Raw genomic sequence first — 25446 nt, forward strand, 5'->3', positions numbered from 1 at the left:
CAAAGCAAGTTACAATAGATGAGCAGAAGATCTATATCACTGTATCTTAAAAATTACATGGAGAAAGTTCTGATTAATACTAATTTTCATGAAGTGATCCAGATGCAGTTGTCTAGAATAGTGCAAATATCCCCCCCCAAAAAATTCTCTGTTGCTCAGAAGCAAACCTTCTGCTTCTTTCTACAACTTAAAGATAATTTATTTCAGTCTTTATATATGGCTGTCATGTTAAACAAAACTGGATTTACTGCGACTTACGTTATGTGGAATATCAAGTTTGCTTCAGGATTAGCTAAGGAAAAATACATTTTAAAAAAATCCAAAATTAATTACTGTTTCCATAAATGTTGTGTAGTTTGCAGTAGATAAACCTTATACTTTTGTTAAACATTTTTTGCTAATGTGACTGAAGACTGAAACTTAAAACGTAAGACCGGAAATAAGAATCGTATTCTTTGTTTTATTATACAAGCATCACTTACAAGGATTTGCGCCATCGGCCACTATTAGCATTCGCAATGAGGAAAGGTTGATATCTCTTTGATCTCGATGTGCCACTAATGCCCAGTGCATGTCCCTGGATTTTACACAAGCGACTTTTGCTAAAATAAAAGTGAAAAAATTATTAATGTGCCGTGTAGAAGTTATTTTAAGATGTGGGAATGAGTAAATAACAGCTGAATAGCCTCAATAGCAACAACTTGCTTTTCTGAGTTTGACTTTTCAAAAATACCTTTATGCACTTCTAATCCTTACCTTTGTACTGGCAGACTTTCTGTATCCAGGATAGTGGATTCACTTTCATTAAGGAATATGGGATACTTATAACGTGCATCATGTTCATGACGCTCTGAAATCAAAATAAAGTAAACAAGGGATTTGTCCCCAAACAGCATAAAATTAGTAATGGAAAAAGTTTATATCATGTCAGCTTGTGAATCAAGTCAATAAGTACATAATTAGGAATTTTGGTTTAAACCAATAAGAGATGCTAAAAAAAATAATCCATGCTGAAAATTATAATATAACTAAAAAAGGCTGTTCACTTGTTTCCACTCTCTTTCACTTAGTTTATACAACAGCAATATGAAAAGTGGCACAAAAGCATGCTTTAACTGCCAAAGGTTGAGTGACTGATGACTGCATTTTTGCTTTCAGAGATGAATTTAAGGCCCAATTGTGCTAACCCTTATTTCACAGGAATTGCCTTTACTCAAAGAGATATGCAACAATTTAAACACCTAGAAAACCCTGTCTTTACATGGAGTGAAAAGCTACCATAGCAGCAGAAAAGTTCATTTAGTAGTGCATAAAAGTAGGAAGTGGAATCAATGATAACACATGAAATAAGCAAAATCATGCTTTCTCTAAAACAAAATAAATTAAGGGCCTTTTGGCCCTCTTATTGGCTAGACCAATCCCAGCATATCCGTTGTGAGGTTCTAAAAAGTTGTAAAGTATATAAATAAGAAATTCAGTGAAGCTAATGGCAGCAAGTTGATCTTTCATTGTTTTAAATGTTTGTTTTCTTTAGTTATTTGGCACACAATATGGCTACATTAAAAGTAGGGATTAAATATGATATGTTTTGGGAAACCCAGGTCTGGGATCCCAAGATCTGAGCACAGGTAAATCTCCCAATGGGATTACTCATGTAAGTGTTTGCATGACTGGATCCAAAAATGATATTTCCCTTTTCAGTATTGTGCAACTGTTAACACAGGAAAAGCCTTCATAGATAAGTCAGGCAACAAGTTAAGGATATATCAAGAGCAACAGTAAAAAAAGGCTGAGAGAAAATTTTGGTGGGTGCTTACTTTCAGATTGTGTGATAACAAAGTTAAACTATATTAAATTAACTACTTGTGGACATAAAGCCTGATATGCCATTCTGCCTGGCATAATTATAATTGCCCCTTGACATTCATGGAAACAGAGCAACAGGTGGCAGGAAAGGTATGCTGGGTTCCCCTGGAATCATAAAACGTAAGTTCTTTCAGTTTGAAATGTTCAGATATGGTCTCTTCTAAGTTAGCCACTCTCTCCACTATGATCAGTTGAACATGATTCCCCAAGCTTCAGCTGCAACATCGTCTTCATGTGAATGTTGGGGGCGGTCTTTAATAATAAAAAAAAGATGTTGGCCTCCACACCAGTGAACTTCCAGGTGTTTGCTTTGGAAGATATTCAAGTGGCAAACAGAGAGCTTGTTCAACCTAGTGCAGCAGAATTGTCTCAGGATCAGTAACACAAGAACACAAGTTTGGCCATACTGGGTCAGACCAACGGTTCATCTAGCCCCACTATCCTGGCTTCTCACAGTGGCTAATGCCAAGTGCTTCAGAGGGAAAGAACAAAACAGGACAATTATTGAGTGATCCATCCCTTGTCGCCATTCCCAGCTTCTGGCATTCAGAGGCTCAGGACACCCAGAGCATAGGGTTGCATCTAAGGTTGCCAACTGTCTAATCGCACAAACCCAAACACCCTTGCCCTGCTCCTGCCTTCCCCTTCCCCCGAGGCCATGCCCATGCCCCCATCACTCACTCTACCCCACCCTCACTCATTTTCATTGGCAGGGGCTTGGGGTATGAAAGGGGGTGTGGACTCTGGGCTGAGGGGTGGGGGGGTTGGAGTGTGGGAGGAGGCTCTGGGAAGGAGTTTGGGTGCAGGAGGGAGCTCAGGCCTGGGGCGGGGGGATGGCAGGGGAAGGGGGGACGGGCTGGGGTCAGAGGCTATGGTACGGGAGGTGGTGAGGGGCTGGGGGTTGTGGTGTGGGAGAGGGTGCAGGGTATTGGCTCCGGCCAAGCGGTGCTTACCCCAGGTGACTCCTGGAAGCAACTGGCATGTCCCTGCGGCTCCTGGGTTCGGGGTGGCCAGGTGGCTCTGCTCGCTGCCCCTGCCTGTTCACAGTTCCTGGCCAATGGGAGCTGCAGAGCTGGTGCTCAGAGTGGGGACAGTGCATGGAGCCTCCGATTGCCCCTGCGCCTAAGGGCCACAGGGACATGCCATCCACTTCCAGAACCGCGGAGCCAGGGAAGGTTGGGAGCCTGCCTTAGCCCTGCTGCGCTGCCGACCAGACTTTTGGTGTATTAAAATCTCCAGGATTGTTTTTAATAGCAACCGGAAGATTGAGGCAGATTCTGGGAGACTCCTGGCCAGTCCGGGAGGGTTGACAACCCTAGCTGCATTCTGACCATCGTAGCTAATAGCCATTGGTGGACCTATCTTCCATGAATTTATCTAGTTCTTTTTTGAACCCTGTTATAATTTTGGCCTTCACAACATCCCCAGCAACGGGTTCCATAGGTTGACTGTGCACTGTGTGAAGTAGTACTTCTTTTTGTTTGTTGTAAGTCTGTTGACTATTCATTTCATTGTGTGACCCCGGGTTCTTGTGTTATGAGAAGAAGTAAAAAAAAACGTCCTTATTCACTTTCTCCACACCATTCATGATTTTATAGACCTCTATCATATCCTCCCATTAGTTGTCTCTTTTCCAAGATGAACAGTCCCAGTCTTTTTAATCTCTTCTCATACGGAAGTTGTTCCATATCCCAATAATTTTTGTTGCCTTTCTCCGCACCTTTTCCAATTCTAATATATCTTTTTGAAATGGGGGTGACCAGAAAACATGCAGTATTCATGGTGTGGGTGTATCATAAATGTATATAGTGCCATTATGATATTTTCTGTCTTATAATCTATCCCTTTCCTAATAGTTCCTAACATTATGTTACGTTTATTGACTGCGACTGCACATTGAGTGGATGTTTTCAGAGAACTAGCCACAGTGACTCCAAGATCTCTTTCTTGAGTGGTAACAGCTAATTTAGATCCCACCATTTTGTATATGTACTTGAGATTATGCTTTCCAATGTGCATTACTTTGCATTCATCAACAGTGAATTTCATCTACCATTTTGTTTACCAGTCAACCAGTTTTGTGAGATCCCTTTGTAACTCTTCTCAGTCTGCTTTGGCTTAACTATTGTGAGTAATTTTGTACCGTCTGCAAACGTTGCCATCTCACTGTTTACCCCCTTTTCCAGATCATTTATGAATATGTTGAAGAAACTGGTCCCTGGGGGACACCACAGATCCCTGGGGGACACCACAAGAGGAGGTAGTTTTGAATGATGAGGAACTTTGTCAGTGGCAATATAACAATTCTAGCTGATGAGGATCTTACTGAAGCCACAGAGGACTGTTGTTCTTGATTCAATGCCTGCAAAGACTGTAGGCCTCAGAACCATACAACGGAGAAGTCTGTATCAACTCTGTGCTTGGCAAGAGTAGGGCCAAACTAAGCACTTGACCCGATGCACTGAGGAATTCCTACTGTGCTTGCTAGGTAAAGGTATAGCTAACTAGCCAAGAATCATCAGCTTTAAACTGTAATTTTCTGATTTTACGACAAACAAGATAGAGTTAGAAGAAATCTTATGACATCCCAACATCTGATGATAAAAGCTTAGACAAGTTATTTTTCAAATATTCACATAAAGGAAAAAGTTACTTACCGTAAGAATCCCATGCCATAAGCCAACATCCTTCTTGAAATCTAGTACATTCACAATTGTTTCAGCTATCAAATAAAAACAAAATATGGCTTATTTTTCTGAGCACAGCATAAACCCAAAGCAAAACCATTTACAGGAAGGAAATACAGTAAATTTTGGTATAACATGACTAATGACTTCAAAGCATAACTTTCAGAGTAACTCTCCATAGTACAATTAGTCTTGGCAAGGCCTTTTCTCTTTGTTTCATCTCAAAGACATTCAAAAATGCAATGAATACATAATTTCTATTTTTGATCTAGAAATATTTAATAGAGCCCTAAATAACATAAGGCCCCAATCAGGCAGGGTTGAAACAAGAGGAATGTGTTTAATACCTTCTGTATATCCACATGCTTGTGTAAGAGCTTGACAGTGGGTCAGCAGTGCAATTCTTGTCACAGTCACCCCAAGCACACTTCCATCTTTACACGTTTTGTACTACAAGAGATTTGTTATTAAAGATTGAATATATTGTATGCAACAGTAGCACTGCTCTTATTGTTTGGCAGTTAGGTTCAAAGCATTTAACATGTAGAAACAAAGGCCGGTTGATGAACTTTTGTTACTTTATTTTAGCTTTCACAGGTAGGAAGAGTTATAATGAAGGCTGCAAAACAGTTTTTATTAAACCCATTTATTTTTCCTGGAGAAGGTGTCTTTTTAGGCAGAAACTTGTCATGTTTGCTATCAGGAACTCTTCAGCTGTTTGCGTTCAGGGATGGTGGGAGAATTACATTTGATATTAATTCTAACCTTGCTTTTGATCACACTAGCAACACCAGCAGTAGAAGTCTGAGTAACCTAAGTAAGACATCACTGAGTAATATGTTGACTAGATTTAAAAATTTGAGAAGTTACTTCTCACTGGTCATCTATTAAATTATTCAGGCAGCCCTCCTGAACATGACCGGCAAAGGGGTGGCTGCTACAATCATGTGTGTGAGGGTATTGATGCTAACAGAAATACACGAACTGTATTACATGTAAGAAGAAAAAATAATGAGAGGATGGTGAAGAATCATGGTGCTGAGTTTGGAGCCCTCACAATTTTTGGTACTTTCTGCAGTAGGCTGCAAATTCTAAGTCGTCATTTAAACAAAATCAGTATCTTCTTCCATCATGAAGATAGCCATCAACATTCAATACATATGCATAGCTGCCATGTTAACCCACTCTTTTGGAAAACTAACATTATCAAGCATATAGATGGGAAATCCCAACCACTTTGAACTGAGTAGGGCACTAGCTTCACTTGTGATTATTTAAATGCTAACATTATTTAATTCATTTGCTCCTTTCAAAAGAGGAAAAAAGGAACAGAAAAACCTACACCCGAAAAAGTTAAATGCATCTAGCTATGCTAATTTTCCCTCCCTGAAGTGGGTCTTTCGGGAGGGAATTTAACCCCATATACTGACTGGCAAGAGACAAGATTTTTAACAAAGGATGAGGAACAAGCAGCTTCTCTTCCTTACTCAGGTCCACAAATTCTAGGGACAAAACTTCTTTAGGTGATGCTTGTTTATGATCCCTCGTCTGAACAGATCAGTGAGAAGCCTGTATGGTGAGTAAGAGCTATGGCAGAACAGGAAAAGTCCTATAGAATATTGTGGCAGCAAGTTAAATTGAGTAGGAGCCATGTGGGCAAAGAAAAAAAAGAGAGGGGGAGGGGAGGGTTTGCCTGGCGACAGGAAAAGAACTTCAGATGAAGCTAAGGGGGAAAAAGATGACTGTTTCTAAGGCACTGAGGAGATGGTCCACCATACACTTTGCTAGTCATTTCCATATCTCAAAAGATGCAGCTGGAGAAAGTCTGGACTCCTCTTGAGCACAGAGAGGGTCTAGTTTTAAGGACAGGATAGGACAGAACTCTCCTGAATACATGGGTCATTCAGACTACATATCACTTTGTGGGAGTTAATATACATATGATCTCCATGAGAGCAAGTGAACATGGTTTATGAATTCCTGCCATTTAATAAGTTGTGGACTTCCAGCTCCCACCCCTTCAAAATCTCTGGTGTCATCAGTTCATTGTGTGTTAGGAGAAGTGACATTAAGCATTATATTGCATTCCTTTATTTTTTATAGCTTTGTGACTTTCTTGATAAGTTTTTTTTTTCAGTCAGTTTGGTTTATCTTTAATGAAAGTTGTAACAAAAACAAACAAACAAACAAAATCAAAGTCTGGAAGTGCAAAAGTTGGGTGTCCACACTGCTGCAGCTTACTTATTTGTGAAGCGTCCATCACTGTAACATCTGAAATCCCAATTCAGCAAAGCAGTTAATCACATGCATGCTCTAAGACTGTACTTAGAGCACTGCTGAATCAGAGCCCCAAATACTGTAGAAACCTTTAAGTCAAAAAGACTCCAGAAATGCAAAGTTAACTATTTAATATTATATTAACTTTCATGCAATATTCAGTTCCTATTTATACTGAAAGTAAACAGGATGCTCATTGTTTATAGAAGCAGTGGCAACATAGTTATGTTTATCTTAATGTTATTCAGAAGTGTCTTATGCAATGGATCATAGGGAAAATATTATTTATCTTTATTAACTCACCTCTATGTAAGCTGTGTCATTGTTTGCATCCTTGATATGTGGGAACCAGTCACGAGGAGGTTTAGAAAGATGTTTAGATTCTGTGACAAACCATAGCAGCTTTGGCCACCCTGAGAAACAGACAAAGACAGCTTTTGCTGAGTTTCTGCTGGATAAATAGTACAAGAGAATGAAATTCTTCTGCACGCAAGTTTATTTCAAATGTGCTCTATGCTTCTACAGTGTGGTTGGCTGAATACTGTTTATTTTACTCATGTGAGTATCCCCACTGGAGTAGACCAACCAGGATTATTAATTATTATACTTTCTGTACATAGACATTAGGACCTATTATGTTGAGGCTAGTTTCTAAACCTCAAAAGTACTAATGGTGAATATGTGACATGTTCGTAAGTGCTATTTAGTAACACATGTGGAATCTTTGTATAAGATGTAGGTTTAATGAGGATAAGTTTACCTTTAAACTGTGGTATCTCCCCTGTAGGGCTTTTAGGCAGTCCTTTATGGCATGCATCACTAGTCAAGGCCACAGTAACACCACAGCTTCCAAGTAAGAAACCGATTTGTTGGCTTCCTGCATCCTAATTGATCACAAAAATAAGAAAAGCAACAAGTGAAATTTACTAGAACTGATTGCATGCAACATGCTTTTTTTGTAGTTTGTTTTACAATTAATTGACAAAATATAATGGCTTAACTTGACACTGACAAAGGAGTTCTATAATTTGGATATATTCATCCTCACAACCATATATATCCATTCAAAGGATTAAAGCCATCATATGGCTTCATCTTTTACATCTCTACACAAGATGAAATAAGAAATGGTTAACTTACTGTAAATGTGGCTCTTCGAAGAATGATGTAGATGTGTATTCCACTTAGGTGTGTGCACACCCAGTGTGCAGGAGCCAAGACTTTTGCTTAGCAGTACCCATAGAGGGGTGGCGCTCATGCCTTGTGATTATGGCCCCTGCCCTGGCTATATAAGACAACATCGTCCTGACCCCCCTCGGTTCCTTGACACGAAAAGCCCATGAGAGGAGACTCTGATGCAGAGGGGATGGAGGGTGGGTCATGGAATACACATCTGCATCACATCTCGAAGAACCATAGTTACAGTAAGTAACTTTTTTTATCGTCTTTGAGTAAATGCAGGTGTGTATTCCACATAGGTGACTCACAAGCAGTACCCCATCTGGGAGGGCTCGGAGTCTACCGAAATGTAGGTTGCTGGACTGCCCTACTGAGGCCCGCACTCACTCTGGAAGATGCGGTAATAGCAGAAGGGTCCATAAGTGCATGGCTGACCACATGGCCTCCCTGTAAATGTCTAATATGGAAATGTCACTGAGTAAAGCTATCGATGTCACTTGGGCTCTCAGCGAATGAGCTCATATCTGCTGAGGAGGTGTAGCTGAAGCTATTTCATATGCAGTCTTAAGACAGGATCTAGAGATAGTCTGTGCAGAGACTGCTTGTCCCTTCATGAAGTCTGCAGTATTACCTTGTGCTTGGTGATCTGTGTGTAGATAAGGCCCTACCATCCAAGCCTGCAGCTCACACACCCTCCTTGCAGAGGTAATGGCTAGCAGGAACATGGTTTTTTTAGACTAGAGGGGCAGTGGACAGGATGCAAGGCGCTTGAATGGAGGCCCAATTAGAGACACCAAAATTGTGTTTAGGTCCACAAGGGGGCTGGCTCTTAGACCAGAGAATGTAAGCAGAGGAGTCCTTTCAGAAATCTTGGCATTGGAAAAAAACAAATTTTCCCTGACTAGGAGGATGGAACGCTGATATTGCTGCCAGATGGTGAAGATGTAACAGATACTCCAAGATGTCCCGGATAGAAGTCCATGTCAGCTGGGTCTTGTGGGACAAGGACCACACCAAAAACCTCTTTCACTTCGGTAAGTAGGCTGGCCTAGTGGAGGACTTCCTACTGTTGAATAGGGCTTATTGGACAGCTGCCGAACAGTGCTTTTCCTCTTCATTCAGCCATGCAGCAGCTATAAGGCTGTGCAAGGAGCTGAGCACAGGGTGAAGGGTTTGGCCATGGTTCTGAACAAGCAAGACGGGAGGGAGAGGAAGTGGTATGGGAGGCTAAACAGACAGTGCAAGAAGATCCAAGAACCAGCACAGTCTCAGCCACGCTGGAGCAATGAGGATGACCTTGGCCTGATCCACCTTGAATTTGAGGATAACCGGGAAAATGATCGTAAAAGGAGGAAAGATGTACACAAGAGTCGACTGCCAGCTGAAGTGGAAGGCGTCAGAGTGGGAGCCTGAGAGCAGTACAGGTGACACTTTCTGTTTTCTCATGTCGCAAACAGGTCAATTATGGGAAAGCTCTATTTTGCGAAGACGACCCGCAGGACATTCATCTTTAGGGAACACTCGTAGCTAAGGGAGAAAATCATACTAAGATAGTCTGTGAGATGATTCTGCACCCACAGCAAGTTAACTGCTGCTGGAGTTCTCTTCGATACAGAATTGTCACAGGTTGATCACCTCCAGGCAGAGTAACCTGGAGTATGCACGCCCTTGTTAGTTCACCCAGTAAATCACGGTGGTATTGTTGGTAAGTATGTGAACCACTGAATGTCTGATATAGTCCCAGAAAGTCTGGCATGCATTGTGGATGGCTTGAAGTTCCAGCATGTTGATATGGAGAGAGACTTCCTGTTCTGACCACAGACCCTGCACCTTCAATGGATCCAGATGTACCCCCCCCAACACAGAAGGGAAGCATTGGTAACCATTGACTTGGTGAAGAGGGCTGAGTGAAAGGGACTCCCTGGCACACATTGCATGGGGACTCTCACCAGAGCAAGGAGTCTAGGACTAGTGAAGGAAGGCAAACCAAATTGTCCAGAGAATGTAGGGCAGGGCAGGGCGGTAGACATCCTGAGCCACATCTGGAGGGGGAAAAGGCACAGCCTCACAAACTGGACCACCTACAAACAAGCAGATGTGTCCCAATAGGGTTGGATGCACCCGGACTGTCATGGGGGGCTGAGACTGCAGACTGAGGCAGAGCTGTTGAATTGCCTGGAAACAGTCATTCATCAGGAATGCTCTTGATTCTGTGGAATCTAACAGGGCCCCAATGAACTTGATTTTTTGAGTGGAAGCCAAGATAGACTGTCCAGTGTTTAAATGAGTCCTAGACAGTCAAGCAAATGCAGTGTGGTGTTGACGTGTGCAAGAACCTCCTCTCTGGATCCACTCTTCAGCATCCAGACATCAAGATATGAGAAGATGTGGATTCCCTCCCTCCTGAGATATGCCATCACCACAGCCATGCTTTTGGTGAAAACTTGAGAGGTGGAATAGGGGCCAAATGGGCAAACCATATACTGAAAATGGTATTCTCCCACAACAAAATGAAGAAACTTCCTGTGGCTCAGTAGAATCACCACATGATAATAGGTGTCCTGAAGTCCAGAACAGCAAACCAGTCATCCTGAGACAGCAGGGGAGGATAGCCCATAGAGTGACTATGCAGAACCTCATTTATTTGATAAATTTGTTGAGGCCATGAAGGTCAAATATGGGTCTCATCCCATCCTGGGGGTTTAGTACCAGGAAGTACTGGGAATAGAAGAAACCATGGCCCCAGAGTCCTGGTGGGATTTCCTCTACTGTTCCCAACACCAGCAGAGAGCTGACCTGCTTGATGAGCTGTGTATCATGAGAGGGGTCCCTGAAGAGGGATAGGGAGAGGGGATGGGGAGGGTGCATGGAGAGGAACTGGATGGCTTAGCCTGATTTGACAGTGTGTAGGGCCCAGCTGTTGAAGATAATCGAGCCTCAAGCATTGTAAAAACAGGCCAGCCTGTCCCCAAAGGGATGGGAGAGGGAGAGGGAAGGACAGAGCAACGATTGGAACAGTGCTCTGGATCAAGGAATCAAAATGGGCACTTAGCAGACACCCAGGGAGGATGCGTGAACTGGCTGAGCCCTGAGCCCAACTGCTTCCTAGTGTGAGATCTATCCCTCTTTCTGGGGTAGTCATGTGGCTTTGTGGAGGTGGGAGAAAGAGTTATGCATAAGAGTGCTGTGGGGAATACTGCTGCTGCTGAGCTCCATAGCGGCCTCTCTGCATGGATGGCATGTATACTCCCAAGGACCTTAAGGTAGTCCTGGAGTCCTTAAAGGAGAGCGAAGTGTGAGTCTTCCAAGAACAAGGTCCAGCCATCAAAGGGAAAGTCCTCAATGGGTTGCTGGAAATCCGATGCAATCCCGAAGGTTTGTAGCCCTCTTCATAGTAACTGCACAGGCCATTACCCTGGTTAAAGTGTCCACAGCAAACACCCAAAACTCCTCATGTGAGGCCTCAGGAAACTAGTCCACAAACTTGGACATGGTTGATTAGTTGAGGAAATTATGCTTGGACAGCAAAGCTTGTTGATTCAAGATCCTCATCTGTAAAGATGATGAGGTATAGATCTGTCTGCCAAGAAGGTCCAACCACTTGGAGTCTCTGTCTTTTGGGGTGGACTTGAATCTGTGCTGTTGGGCCCTTTCTTTCACCAGTGAATTTCGTGCCGGATGGAAATAGAACCCCTCAAATCCCTTTATCAGAACAAAATAGCACTTCTCGGTTCACTTAGCCCAAGGGTCGGCAACCTTTGGCCCATCAAGGTAATCCACTGGTGTGCCGTGAGACATTTTGTTTACGTTGACTGTCCGCAGGCACAGTCCCCCACAGCGCCCTTTATTCACTAGTTGTGATCATTTTATTTATACTCATTTGACAAAATAAAATTACATGAAAAATTATAATTTGACCTAAACTGCAAAATTCAGAACTGGTCTTTCCTTCTGTCTAAACTTTTGCTTTGAATTCACTACTATATTAATAGCATCAGGTCTTTGTGTACTTCACCCCCCTCTCCCCATATTAAGAATATCACTTAATTATAACTAGTGAATAAAGGGAAAAAGCAAATAAAGGAAAAAACCAAAAAGAACAGCTACATCCCACTACTTCTCATTTGTCTGCATTAGCTTGATTCTGTACCTCCAGAGAATGATCTTTTTATACAACATGATTATCTGAACTAGCATATGCTCACATTTGAGTAAATATTGTGGGACAATAAACTGATCCATAATAAACAGAATTATATAACTCATTCAGTTCAGACATTCAGAAGTTGTCACATTCATTTTTGTTCACTGCAGTTGTCAGAGATTTAGTTTAAGCTTGGCAAAATTTAAAACATTCTTTTGCAAGAAGATTCTTCAGCATTGACCTCTCATATTTACTTCTGCTTCTATGAAAATCCAGACAAGGGAAGTGTCCCTTTTAAAAATACAAAGAGATGACAATAAGAGAATCACATAGTATCAGTTTCTGGGAGAAGTGCTGCTCCTCTCACACAGCTCTGTCAGTAACCGCAGCAGCAGAGCTGGGTGAAAATGTCTGGTCAAATGGTAAATTTGCTGGGAAAAAGAAAAAGAAAAAATAAAGCACTTTTGGGGAGGCTGAAACTATTTGCCATCTTGGCCAAATTGAAAAAAAAAAAGTGGGGGAGGGAAGGAAAAGTTAGTTTTGACATTTTCAAAACAAATCAGTTTGGCATTATGTTTATTGAAACAAATAATTTCATTTCATTTCAAAGTGACATTCAAAATGTTTTTGTTGATGCAAATGAAATTTTTTTGATTTTTCATTTTGGTGAGAAATACTGAAAAAAATTCAGTTTCTGTTTGAAACATTGATTATTTTTTTTTTTTTTTAATAATTTGAATCTTTGCTTTCGGTAACTGAACTGAAAAAAAAAAATCAACAATTCACTCAGTTCTACTCAGGAGGTCCCAAAACAGACAGAGTTTTGTAGAGCTGACAAATTAATTGCATGGCTATCCTTGCTGAATCTTGTACAAACATGCCGGAGACCAGCCAGTCATTCTAAGACAGAGGTTACTGTCCTACTGAGCATAAAAGAGAGGCCACTAATTTCTTTCCTTCAGTATCTCCCAATGAATTTGAATGGTGGTCCACAATTTCATTAATAAAAAAAACAAAAAAAAACAGCACTAGCATTGCACAAATCCTCCAATTCATCATAAAGATTGGTTCCTGATTTACACAAGTTTATGGATTACAAATCATCACTTTAGAGACATTCTTGCACTGAAATTCTACAATCAAAACACTTTGACATGAGTCAACGTTGTCTCATCCCTCGTTCTATCTTGCTCTCCTGGAGGCCAACTGCCATTCAAATCTAGTCTGCCCTTATGAGCTAGGGACACTTCAAAATTAGCAAAGACTCTCTTCTTTTATTCCAAGTCTACAACTCATTCCAGTAGTCTACTGGGCTTCCTTCAGCATTTGCTAGTTAAAAGCTCAATGGCGGTCATTCAAATCTAATTGTCATAAAACCCCTTACGCTTGTGGTTTACAAGTAACCACTATAGTTTTAGGTGAACTAGTGAATGGGGACAAAACCCAGGCAGACTGCTGGAAGATACAGTATTTAATTCTGATTTATTTATTTTTTAATTGTGCCTATATTGCTCTAGGTGTATGTACCAGTTAAAAAAAAAGAAAAGAAAAGAAAAGAAAAGCTACTGAAATGTGCCTCATTACAATTACCATTCAGAAATTAAACAGCAAGAGTGTTCCTTTCACTCACCTCTCCTCAAAAACTTGAGCAAAGAGACAAGATTTGCTACATGCCCTGAGAGCCGACAGAATGGCTTTGATGGGCTAGACAAAGGAATGAAGTGAGTGCCAGAGTAGAGGATCTTTCACAGAAGACACTATACCAGCAACACCTCTCAGTTAAGGCCTCAACTCCGAAAAACACATGCTTAACTGATTTGCTCAATAGGGATTGTTTGGTAAATTGGGGCCTAAACACTAAGGCACTTCAAATTATCTCAACTATTATAGTACTGAACAAAGAAATTCTCAAATAGCTGGGTCCCATTTTTAGGATTTTACAGACCAAAATTAAAACATTGAATTTCACCCAGAAACCAACTAGAATCCAGTACAGATCACGGAGTACAGATCATACGGTACCACCATAACATGACCCCTGTGTTTCCAAAAAACACGGATCAGTCTAGTTACTCACACAATCTTATCTCAACACTTTGACAAAATCGGAGTCACTCCAGAACATACTGCTCCTTCAAATCTTTGTGAGTGAAGACTGTTGTGAAGCTTCACAGGTGTCAAATGTAGTTGGACACATTCAGAAACACAGTCCTACAGCACTGTCAAGTTTGAGCAGATCCATGTGTGACAATTTTACTGACGGTCATCAGCTTTCCCCTCATGGTACCCCAGAGCAATGACAGCAGGCCTGGGAGAGACAGGAGCCTATCAGAGGCAGGGTGAGGGTGTACTGAGGGTGCAGGAGGGAATTGGGCACTTCTGGAACAATTGGTGGGGGAAGTGAGTTGAAGCCTGTGGAAGAAACTTGAGCAGCCCAGCTCCATCTACCCCACTCCCTATTAAACTCCTCTATTTTGCTCTCTTCCAGTCTTGTCCCTCCATCTCCCTACAAGTCACTAGCACCCTCCTCCTCCCCACGGGAGTTTCATGCTGGTCTGGAACTAGCAGGGGAGCAGAGCAGCCATTTACCACTCCAAAAGTCAGTGCCACAGCAGCCCCTGCTGGCCAGAAGGGGCAATTGTACGTAATGCCCACAATACTGCTGAAAGCTTGCACTGATAGCTGCAATATGGGCAAACCCCACAGGACTGCTGAGCATGAGTTGTGGCAGGCAACTGACACACTGCAGTTTTGCATGCAGCACTAGGGATGTAAGCACAAGATAGCTTTTTTGCTACACTTCACACATCCGCACTGTGACACCATAGTGTTGAGTGCCTCAATAAAACTTGTGAGTTTTTAATCTAGTTGAAGTTGACAGTATCATGTTGGTGTGATGTGGACGGCCTCCAGACGGAGTAACAAACATCCATAGGTTTAAGAACATTGATCTTTCTGGGTTCTGGCTACTATTAGTCAGCATTTCTTCTGAGTATTTATAAGTTTAGTCTCCGTGAGTTGAGAATTGAAAGGTTATTGAAAAGAGAAACCATGAAGATTTTCTGTCTGATAGTAACATCAAAATTCCTTAACAAATCAAATCACTCTACTGCCCTGCAAAAGGGTTACAGAACCAAACACTACTTTTGTCAGATGTGACTTGAGCTTTCTCCAGCTATTTAATTAATTTATGTTAACCTGCTTCATCGGCAGAGCAGTGAGCGTGCCACAGTATATTATGTTGAATCTGGGCAGCTGGAAGAAGCCTCAGGATTCCAATGGAGACCAGCTACAAACTGAACGGATGCAGTCTGCATCGCAGAGACAGGGAGAGCTTGCTAATAACACTGGTCTAACAGGGAAACCTCCACCAGTTACAATTTAGAATGGCAGTAAATACGGGTGTGAAGTAAAGAGAATGGCTTAGGTATCCAAATATCAGGTCTGAAGTACTTTGGGGTCACTGCTTTCATTCTTTGAATGCACAGCTCAGCCTTTTACTCTGTTGAAGTACATAAAATTAGGTTTTTGCAGATGAGTGTGTGACTGTACTTGTGTGGTCCTAGAGTATCAATCTTTTGGATGAAACAAACCATAAGTTCTGTCTGCTCCAGGAGCTTATTAAAGATTCACTAAAGCCTTTCATAAGTAGGCTTTCACCAGTGTCTGTAGATAAATGGTCCTCCTCTTGCTGCTGGATTGCATGCCAGTACTCTGGATGAGAGATCCCACAGGTCCTGTTAGGTTCTGGGAAGTGGGTGGGAGCAAGTCTGATCATGAATAAAAGCCCCTCCCCTCAGCCTAAGGGGAGGAGCCACTGAGCCAGGGACTCAAATAAATATGGGGGACAACAAAAGAAAAAAAACAGGGACAGGTGTGCAGGTCAAAAGGTCAAAAGTAGGGAACCTGAAGGGGACACCAAGCAGAGAATCCCGGACAGCACCCACTGCTCCTCAGAGCTGTCAAGGAAGACAGCGGATGTGGGCCAGAGGAACTCTGCCGAGAGACGTGAACGGAGAGAGTAATGGAAATAGGCCCCACAATCACAGAGCACCCCGTCGGCCAACGCTCTCTCCCTGGTGTTACAAATGGGCACTTTGGCCATCACTAGGAAGAAATTGATAAGGAGGTCTCATGACTTTGTGGCACCACGGATGTGGCTGCATCTCAGTATGGTAAATATGTAGTTTGTGAAGTGATTTGGGATTAATATTTCTATATAAAAATAAACTTCACTCTCCTTGTGCAAGAGTTTGTGTCCAATCATGGTGATTGAGACATAGGAAAGTTGGAGTCCATTCCAGGCTCTGGAAGGAATATGCATATGATTGTGTGTGTGTGTGTGTGAGAGTGAGAGAGAGAGAGAGAGAGAGAGAGAGAGAGAGAGAGACTATTATGTAGAAAAGGATGGGGGCTTATGGCTGCTCCATTATTTTTACAGTGAGACTTAAGGAAAGATGACTTGGACCTCATTCTGACATATTTATTTTCACAAACAAATTTGTGGATCACTTTTATTTGTAAAACTGTACTTCAGAGGAAAAGATAAGGGCCTTGAGTTTTGAAAATATATTTTTATAATGGCTTCTGTGGAAGCACAATATATTAATTTGCACTGGTTTAATACCAAACAGGATTACATTAAGACGTGTGACATAAAATGTATAACTTGGTGCATTGTTTGGCATTTGGTACATGAAATTGAGATTTTACGTGTGCTAATATAAACAGGACAACTAGATTATTTAAATTGTAAGAGCCTTCAGCAAATTCCCATAGTAAAATTTACTTTCATGGTAGAGGAAGAAACATATTTGATCAACATAACTTCCAGGGGAAAAACGTCCTATTATATTGCTCCCTGCCAAGAGTCATGGTTAAGTGTTAATAATAAAACATAAATCTACTGAATTGGATTTATTTTAAGATGTCTACTGACACATTCTTCTCTATAGACTGTAAAATCTATTTGTCCAAGTAAATAGACCATGTCAAAATAATTCCTTACCTTAATTTGGCTGAGCCGCTTTTGTGTGTGTGTGTGTGTGTGTGTGTGTGTGTGTGTTTCTTCAGAAATATTGAATTACTACAACAGTAATTGAGGGGGTGGGGTATAACTTTCTAAAAAATTGGACTGAACGATCTCTACCTGATAAATGATACTGCACATTCTCAGAGCATGTATGACTGCAGATATTTCTACCTTTGTTTATATAGCGCAGGAACTAGGGTGGAAGCAATGAGATAAAAATCATGCTTTGTGAGCAGTCCCAGAAGGAAAACCTCTACTTGGTCACACGGTAGCGGCTTTGCTTCTGGCACCAGCTGAAGGATGTGTCATATATGTGTCATCATACAATAGCCTAAGCTGTTCTTTTATGCTTCCTCATTATTTGATCTCTTCTGTGCATGCTTCAGTTAACACTGGCAGTGTGCATTTTGTAGTCTACATGTTCAAAGGAAGATGTGAACCAACTAAAAACAGCAGCTACGCTGTAAGTGAACTACGGGCCAGTAGGATGGGTCTGGCAACTGTGTTAATCTACACACAATACTGTACAGCATGTATGTATTAAATTAGTATTTATGGTTTTGTCTGGCAACAAATTTGTTCTTGCTGAGAATTTCCTGCTCTTCGCAGCATGATTATTGTTGTATAATAAATTTTGCTAGAAATCTTTTGTGGTTAAATGTTAGGCAAATACCCATCCCTTCCTACTCCTCCCCCACTTATTCTATCCTGCCTTGTATTTCCAGGATACCCAGAATCATTTGTAAGATGGCTTAGTGTCTTGTGACAGCTGTCGATCAAATGACCTCCTAGGATGCAATGGACTGAAATTCCCAGCAGCCATTAGCTTGCCTTTAGCCGTAGTAATCTCTGAAATATTCTGTATTCTTTTTAACCTTTCTTTTCAAATATTCCTTTTAAACTTGGAGTAGAAGAATCCATGATTAGGAAACTGGAAATGCAGGATCCCTTAAAGTAGAACAAAAACAACAAAAACTCCACGCAGGAGCAATAGTCTGGGGCTGTGAGTTTAGTGTGACAATGAACTAAACAGACAAGTTTTAGTTAGAAGCTTTTCATCTTATTTTCCCTTCCACTAACTGCCTGTAGGTGCCATGGACAAGAATTATCCCTATGCAGAGGGAAAACACCAATCTATTATTTTTTTGTATGAGATACTCATACGGTATGTAAGGCTGCGAGTCTTTCACGGAGGTCATGGAAGTCACGGATTCCGTGACTTTCTGGACCTCTGTGACTTCCACAGCTGCAGCGGCTGATGCGTCTGACCCAAGAGTCACCCGAGCAGCCGGGGCAGCCCTGGGGTCAGCCACACCGCTGCTGCTCTGGCGGCCCCAGGCAACTGGCACTGCCCCGGAGCAGCGGTCTGGGAGCAGAAGCGGCACCCCAGGCCACCCCTGCCTAAGATTTAGTTAGGGGTATTTTTAGTAAAAGTCACGGTCAGGTCACTGGCCATGACTTTTTGGTTATTGTCCGTGACTTTTACTAAAAATACTTGTGACTAAATCCTAGCCTTACTCGTGTGTTATCTATTCTGTTCTTCAGAAAAGTGTCTCTATCTCCAAATGCCCTTATTTGTAATTTTTCAAGCATTGGTAAATAGGTATATATCCCTTTGTTATGTGTAGATAGAATATTTTCCTACCACTGAACTTGTCTGGGTTGGTTGGTTTTGTTCACAAGAAGTAGAAAACTGCACTGTTACTTGACCAAGGATTTCTGACTTTCAAAGTACTGGTTGCCTCGCACCTCACCTCCTGAAAGCAGTGTATGTAATTTAATACCTTTGTATTTTCAACCTTTTATTCTGATCTGTCAATTAACAGGATGGGGGATCCTCCTTTAAAGGAAGACATAAAATTGGTCCTCTCCACTTTCTGATACCCATATGTAAAGAGAGCAGGGAGCGGGGGGACTGCTTTAATTTATAAATATATCAGAGGGATAAATATCAGGGAGGGAGAGGAATTATTTAAGCTTAGTACCAATGTGGACACAAGAACAAATGGATATAAACTGGACATGAGGAAGTTTAGACTTGAAATTAGACGAAGGTTTCTAACCATTAGAGGAGTGAAGTTCTGGAACAGCCTTCCAAGGGGAGTAGTAGGGGCAAAAGACCTCTCTGGCTTCAAGACTAAGCTTGATAAGTTTATGGAGGGGATGGTAAATGGGATAGCCTAATTTTGGCAATTAATTGATCTTTGATTATTAGCAGGTAAATATGCCCAATGGCCTGTGATGGGATGTTAGATGGGGTGGGATCTGAGTTACTACAGAGAATTCTTTCCTGGGTGCTGTCTGGTGAGTCTTGCCCACATGCTCAGGGTTTAACTGATCGCCATATTTGGGGTCGGGAAGGAATTTTCCTCCAGGGCAGATTGGCAGAGGCCCTGGAGGTTTTTCGCCTTCCTCTGCAGCGTGGGGCACGGGTCACTTGCTGGAGGATTCTCTGCACCTTGAGGTCTTTAAACCACGATTTGAGGACTTCAATAACTCAGGCATAGGTTAGGGGTTTGTTACAGGCGTGGGTGGGTGAGATTCTGTGGCCTGCATTGTGCAGGAGGTCAGACTAGATGATCATAATGGTCCCTTCTGACCTTAAAGTCTATGGCTTGGTCTACACTACCCCCCTAATTCGAACTAAGGTACGCAACTTCAGCTACGTGAATAACGTAGCTGAAGTCGAAGTACCTTAGTTCGAACTTACCTTGGTCCACACTCGGCAGGCAGGCTCCCCCGTCGACTCCGCGGTACTCCTCTCGTCGAGCTGGAGTACCGCAGTCGACGGCGAGCACTTCCGGGTTCGACTTATCGCGTCCAGACTAGACGCGATAAGTCGAACCCAGAAGTTCGATTGCCAGCCGCCGAACTAGCGGGTAAGTGTAGCCAAGGCCTATGAGTCTATGAGTCTAATTTCATTCTGTGAAATTTGTCCTCTCTTCACATGGCATGCTGTGAATATAGGAACAAAAAGCTCTTACCTTGGGCAATAAACCTTATGTACCCAGGTGCACGTAGTTGCAGAAATAGCTGACGCATATGTGAATCTGTTTGTTTTTTCTCAGTTAACACTTTCCCATAATCATAACTTGGGAAAGTTTAATGCTAAATGCACTTGCAGAAAACACCTGAGCTTTCTTCTGAAATAATACATGTGACGCAGCACACATTCCAAAAGCAAAAACTGTTCTTCAGAAGCACTTTTTATGAGCTCCAGAGACGACTGGGCTATCAAGGGTAATCACAGAAGAGGTGTACTTTTAGAGGCAGTGAAATTGTCTCAATCCACCCCTTCAATCTGGAGGTGGATTTATAAACCTCACAAGTAAGCCCGCCCCTACAGTTTTTTTAGTTCCTGAAAAAGTCTGAATACTGTCTTCAGGCTGAAATGAGTCATGTTTCCTCTCACCTGCAGTTAGTACCAGTTACATTGATAAATGTGCCAAGTACCAGAAAACATCTGTAGGCAACCTACATACCTGCCAACATCTTGAGACAGGAACCCAGTAGACTTTAAATTTGCATAGAAATATATACATTTGCATTGTGTTGCCTGATGACACAGAAGCTTCCAGCTCCCCCGCAAAGAAACATAAATGCTAATTAATTCTGTGTCCCCAGCCCAACACTAACTAATTCTGCAACTTCCTTCACCTCTCCAAGCCCCACATCTGCACCTGATGTAGAGCACTCTTCTGCAGTTCTTCATGGAGCCCAGGTCCCTTATGCTCCAACTTTGTTTTGCTTTTTTGGTTTTCAAATTTAAGAAATGGCAGACTACGCTATTTCCCCTCCTACAGCCCAGATTTCACATTTCTTCCCATGCTCCATAACAAAGTAAACTTCCAAAAATAATTTTCAGTTAGTCTTTTATAGCTGTTCAGGATTTACGAATTTGACATGTTTGCAAATACAGGTAGATTGCTGAGACATAATCTGCCCCATTGGCAATCTCCTACTTTCAAAACTGGTTTGGGAAGTAGCTTCTGCTCCCTTTTCAGTTCTTAAGGTCTTTGAGATTGTTCTCAAAAGTTTAGGATTTTTCCTTGATTCCCTTTTGCTACTGGTTAGATCTAGAAAGAATTGAAATCTCCGTGTACCCGCTGGCTGTTTGTTCTAGATCTGCCATTGTTCATTGGGATAAGTATATGTAGGGTTTGAGCAGGCAATGCACTAGAAGCCAAAATCCGTTTAGTTTGGAAATTATATGATGTTACTATTACTCAAATACAGCACCCCAGAGCATTGATTTATTTAAAATAAATCTTACCTCTGCTGGTTGATGGGATTCTCTTATATCAGAAAGCCCAACCCTTCATTTTGGGCAGGCTGCTTTTTCCTTCCTTCCTTGTTGGATGATTGAGACTATGCATAGTGGGCACAGATTCTTATGTCCATTTTCCTGAAGTCTGACTCCTTTTGCCCCATCCTCTTACGTGTTCTCGTCCCGTCTTTTTCTTACAACTGGCTCTTCATCCCAGTCCCACTCTTGATTCCTTAGGCTCCTCATCCCGATCTCCTTGTCAGCCAGTTCTACTCTCCTCCAGGCATGCTGTCCTAGACCCAATCTCTCCCACTCCATACCCAATGCCGATTTCTCTCTGTCCTGCTCTCAGTCATAATTTCCCTCCCCACCTGCCAGTAACAATTTTACCAGACTCTTTGTCATAATATAGTCCTTTCCCTCCTCCCCCCTCCAGCTTCTGTCCCCTCTGCATTCGTATTAGATGGCTTCCTTCTCCACACCGCATGGGTGCCAGCTGAGGGGGCAGAGGTAATTGACAGCAAGGGAGATACTGGCTCCCTGCTCTCAGTTCCAAGGCCTGGTCCCATCCTGAGAAGTTAGGAACAGCCATTGTGGAGCAAGTCCTGTTGGGACCCCCATTGCCCTGGGCTGGAGCATGTTCAGTCACTCTGTGGGGATGGTGCATCTACAGTCCGGAGAGCGTCAGGAGCTGTGAGAGGGTTGAACATGCTCAGCGCTGATAGAATCTTCAGAGATTTTAACTGTTAATTCTAGCAAGTCTCTACTGAACATGTGTGAACTGTGATTTTTTTTTTTTAGGGAACATACAGAACTTGGCCGAATTTGGGCAGATTTTTACTGGGATGGCAAAAGGCACATCCCTGACAAAGGTCACCTCCCACTCCCCCCCACCAAATTTCACGTCTCTGCTCCAAAGCATTGAGGCACTAGAGCATTTCAAAGAAAAGTCTCAAAGGTTTATTTTACAAGTATTTTTCCCTAGCCTCACTCCTGGAAGTGGCTGAATAGTTTTGGCTGAAATTTTCCAAACCAATTCAGCTTGAAAAACCAGTCACCCCACCTGGAAAAATTCAACCAAAAGTTTGGCAAAGACATAAGCAATTGAAAACAATGTATTATAATAGGAAGTGTCAGGCAACCTTAATAGGTGGTGCTACCAGCCCTGCCTATCATTAAAGGTATAGGAGAAAGTGGACAAGATAACTAAAACATTTCCTTCTGTTAATGGAAATTACATTCCCTCTTTTGAAAGATCTATTTAGCTTGGTCTGCTTTGTTGTTTAAAGGAACTGGTGAACCTTTCCATATGGACAGCCCTGATGATAGATGGCTTCAACAAATATACACCCTGAGTGGTCCTAGCATAAGCTTTCCTACTCTACCCACCAATGGTGCCTTGAGTCCCCAAGATGCCGGCACCACTTCAGGCAGGGAAAGGACAGTTCAGTCTTCGTGTCCATTCTGTTCTACGCCTTTTTGCTAAGATAGTAATACCTGTGCACTAGGAACACGACAACCAATTTAATAGAACCAACATCATATGATAAATTTTTAGTGTTAGCAACAGTGAGAGTTGATCAAGAACAAATGCTTTAAGACTTGGTCTACACAAGTGAAATGTAGCACAATTGTTGAGACTGGTTCAAATCCATCAGCATGGATAAGACAATGGCTGACACCAAAACTTTAAGTACTGTGTTGATTAGACCTGCTCTAAAACCTGGTTAGCTAACACAGTGCCTAAAGAAATCATGGCAGATATATTAGGGCTTCCAGGCTTGCTAACATTGGTGGAACTAATTGTCACTGGGGGCTACCACAGCTCCCCAGCTCCAATCATGTGCTGCCATGCCCAGTATCAGTCAAGGAGGTTTATTTTTATAACAAAAGTTAACAAACAAATAGAGCACAGTCTTCAATACCTGGCCCACAGGTTTCAGGGCCACCCCTCCCAGGGGTCTCTGGTGCTCCAGTTGCTTGGAACTTCCTCCCCTGTGTCAGCTCGCCTCCCCTCTTGGAGCTGCAACCGCAGGGTTGCTTCCTGGAGCACTTGGCCCCCTTGCTCCAGGGACCCTTCATAGGAGTTAGCTCCACTCCAGTGTGGCTTTGCTTGCAGGGATCAGCCTTTCTCAGTCCTTCCTCTTCCCAGCTGCTTACTACCAGCCCTTTATAGGCCCAGGGGTATCCCAGCCCTCTTTAATTAGCTGGGTGAGGTTCACCTGCTCCAGTCCAGGGGAGATGGGCTCAGTCACACCACAGAGACCAGCTACCCTGTGACACTAACTTTGTGCAAATTTTTCCTAGTGTAGACAAGGCCAATATTTTTTGCTATTAGAAGTATCCAAAAATGATAGCTTGAGATACTACTTTACTAAAACGGAGAAGCTATACATAACCTATAGTACAGTATTATCCTTTCTGTCCTTATTTGCAGAAGCACTCAACACAAAAAAAATTTACACAAAGCTGTGCTCAGTGGTGATTCATTCTGACATAAAACTTTCAAAATGCACTGTGGAGGAGAAATGTAGTCCTTACCTTTCTGGTAAGTGGCACTTCAATAGGGACAGGGACAACTTCCGCCAGTAGGCAGCCATAAAATGCTACCATAAAAGCAGCAGGATCATTGTTAGGAAATACGAGTGCTACCTGAAACAGAGAGAGACACAAGTTAAAATTTACATTGTCAAAAATCTATTACAGATTTCAGTGTACCGTACATTAAAAACAGCTTCCACATTCCTTTTGAAAAGCTATTAATATTTAAAAACAGCTCTGATATAATGCACTTTACTGTGTTCCACCTAAACTTTCCCCCTCTTATATACAGGTACAACTATTGAACATTTAAGAACTGAATCACGAGTGAGAAGGAGTTTGTTCTCTTTTATACACATTCCTTTTTGTGAGCATCTCCACTTAGGCACTTGTACTTATATACACGCTGCATTTTAAATTGCTAGCAAGTTTCATCTGAGCTTTAGTTTACCAATGACTTGATCGAGGTTCAACTTTGGAGCAAATATGATTAATGTAATTTTAAATAGGAAGTTTTACATCCAAAAAAATTAAAGTAGGCTACTGAAAACAGAAATGGGTTTATGTCCATCCAGAGTAACCGAACATATCGTACCATTGTGCCAACTATTCCCAGCCTTATGTTTTGTCTGCTTGCAACAACTAGAGCCTCCTGCAAGTTTGAAGAAGAGATTTCGCCTATGCTCTATTAGGCCAATACAGGAACAATAAATACTACAATGAAGGTAGCATCCTGAAGTTTCTACCCTACTCAAATTCCACAAACTAAGCAAGTTTTGCCCAAGGCTTAGTGGAACAAGAGAACTTTAGAGAATCTTATCTACTATGTGACTTGTTTATTTTTGTGCCAGGACAATGGGTGGCTTTTAAAAAACAAGTAGAGGGCATCTAAAACAATTAAAGCAAGATTATAGATACACTGAAATTTGATGTTCACTTTTACGTGCACAAAATGTCGGTTAACAGAAGAATTAAAGTTTGTTTTGAGGCTACTTTATACTAGAAGGAACAATTACTCTTATAATTTAAGAAAGAAGTTTCATTAACATAGCATATTGAAAACATCACCTTTTCTTAGTTTATTTTGGACAGAAATATTTTTCTACTAATTAACTTTATTATTTATATTCTTCCCCCGTTTTAGTTTTCCCAGTTTAAACAACTAACAAACAGCCTAGCCAATTTCTTTTCGAAGTTCTTGTTCAATGCAAGATGAACATTGCAGTAATAACTTTGGGGGGGAAATTACTTGATACATTTCCATTGCTCTTGTGTTTTGAAAAAACAGTTGGCATATAGCTTACACTTTCTTCTTCTTCTTCCTTTATGTCGCTTTTCCTGGTGAGGGTTGCAGCAGCATCAGCACCATGGAGAGTAGGGAGGACCCAGATCTCCTTTTCCTCCGCAAGAGGTTCCAGCTCCTCCTGGGGGATTCCCAGAGTTCCCAGGCCAG

The 25446-nt window shown here is 41.9% G+C and overlaps 1 protein-coding gene across 24 annotated transcripts in view; it reads right to left on the reverse strand.

The window, feature by feature from the left end:
• DIP2C (disco interacting protein 2 homolog C) overlaps nucleotides 1–25446 on the reverse strand; it is a 472758-nt gene that overhangs the window by 89732 nt on the left and 357580 nt on the right. For all 24 annotated transcript variants that reach the window (XR_010598212.1, XR_010598211.1, XR_010598210.1 and 21 more), the window contains 7 exons: nucleotides 23994–24104; nucleotides 7591–7714; nucleotides 7134–7243; nucleotides 4901–5003; nucleotides 4524–4588; nucleotides 757–850; nucleotides 483–602 (listed from right to left, as the gene is read on the reverse strand). Coding sequence is in view for 19 of the 24 variants with exons in the window: in XM_005308091.5 (XP_005308148.1) it covers nucleotides 483–602; nucleotides 757–850; nucleotides 4524–4588; nucleotides 4901–5003; nucleotides 7134–7243; nucleotides 7591–7714; nucleotides 23994–24104 (727 nt within the window). In the remaining 5 variants the exon portion in view is untranslated. The remainder of the gene's footprint in view (nucleotides 1–482; nucleotides 603–756; nucleotides 851–4523; nucleotides 4589–4900; nucleotides 5004–7133; nucleotides 7244–7590; nucleotides 7715–23993; nucleotides 24105–25446) is intronic.

Source organism: Chrysemys picta, chromosome 2, assembly GCF_011386835.1.
Source record: "Chrysemys picta bellii isolate R12L10 chromosome 2, ASM1138683v2, whole genome shotgun sequence".
NCBI classification, from domain to species: domain Eukaryota; kingdom Metazoa; phylum Chordata; order Testudines; family Emydidae; genus Chrysemys; species Chrysemys picta.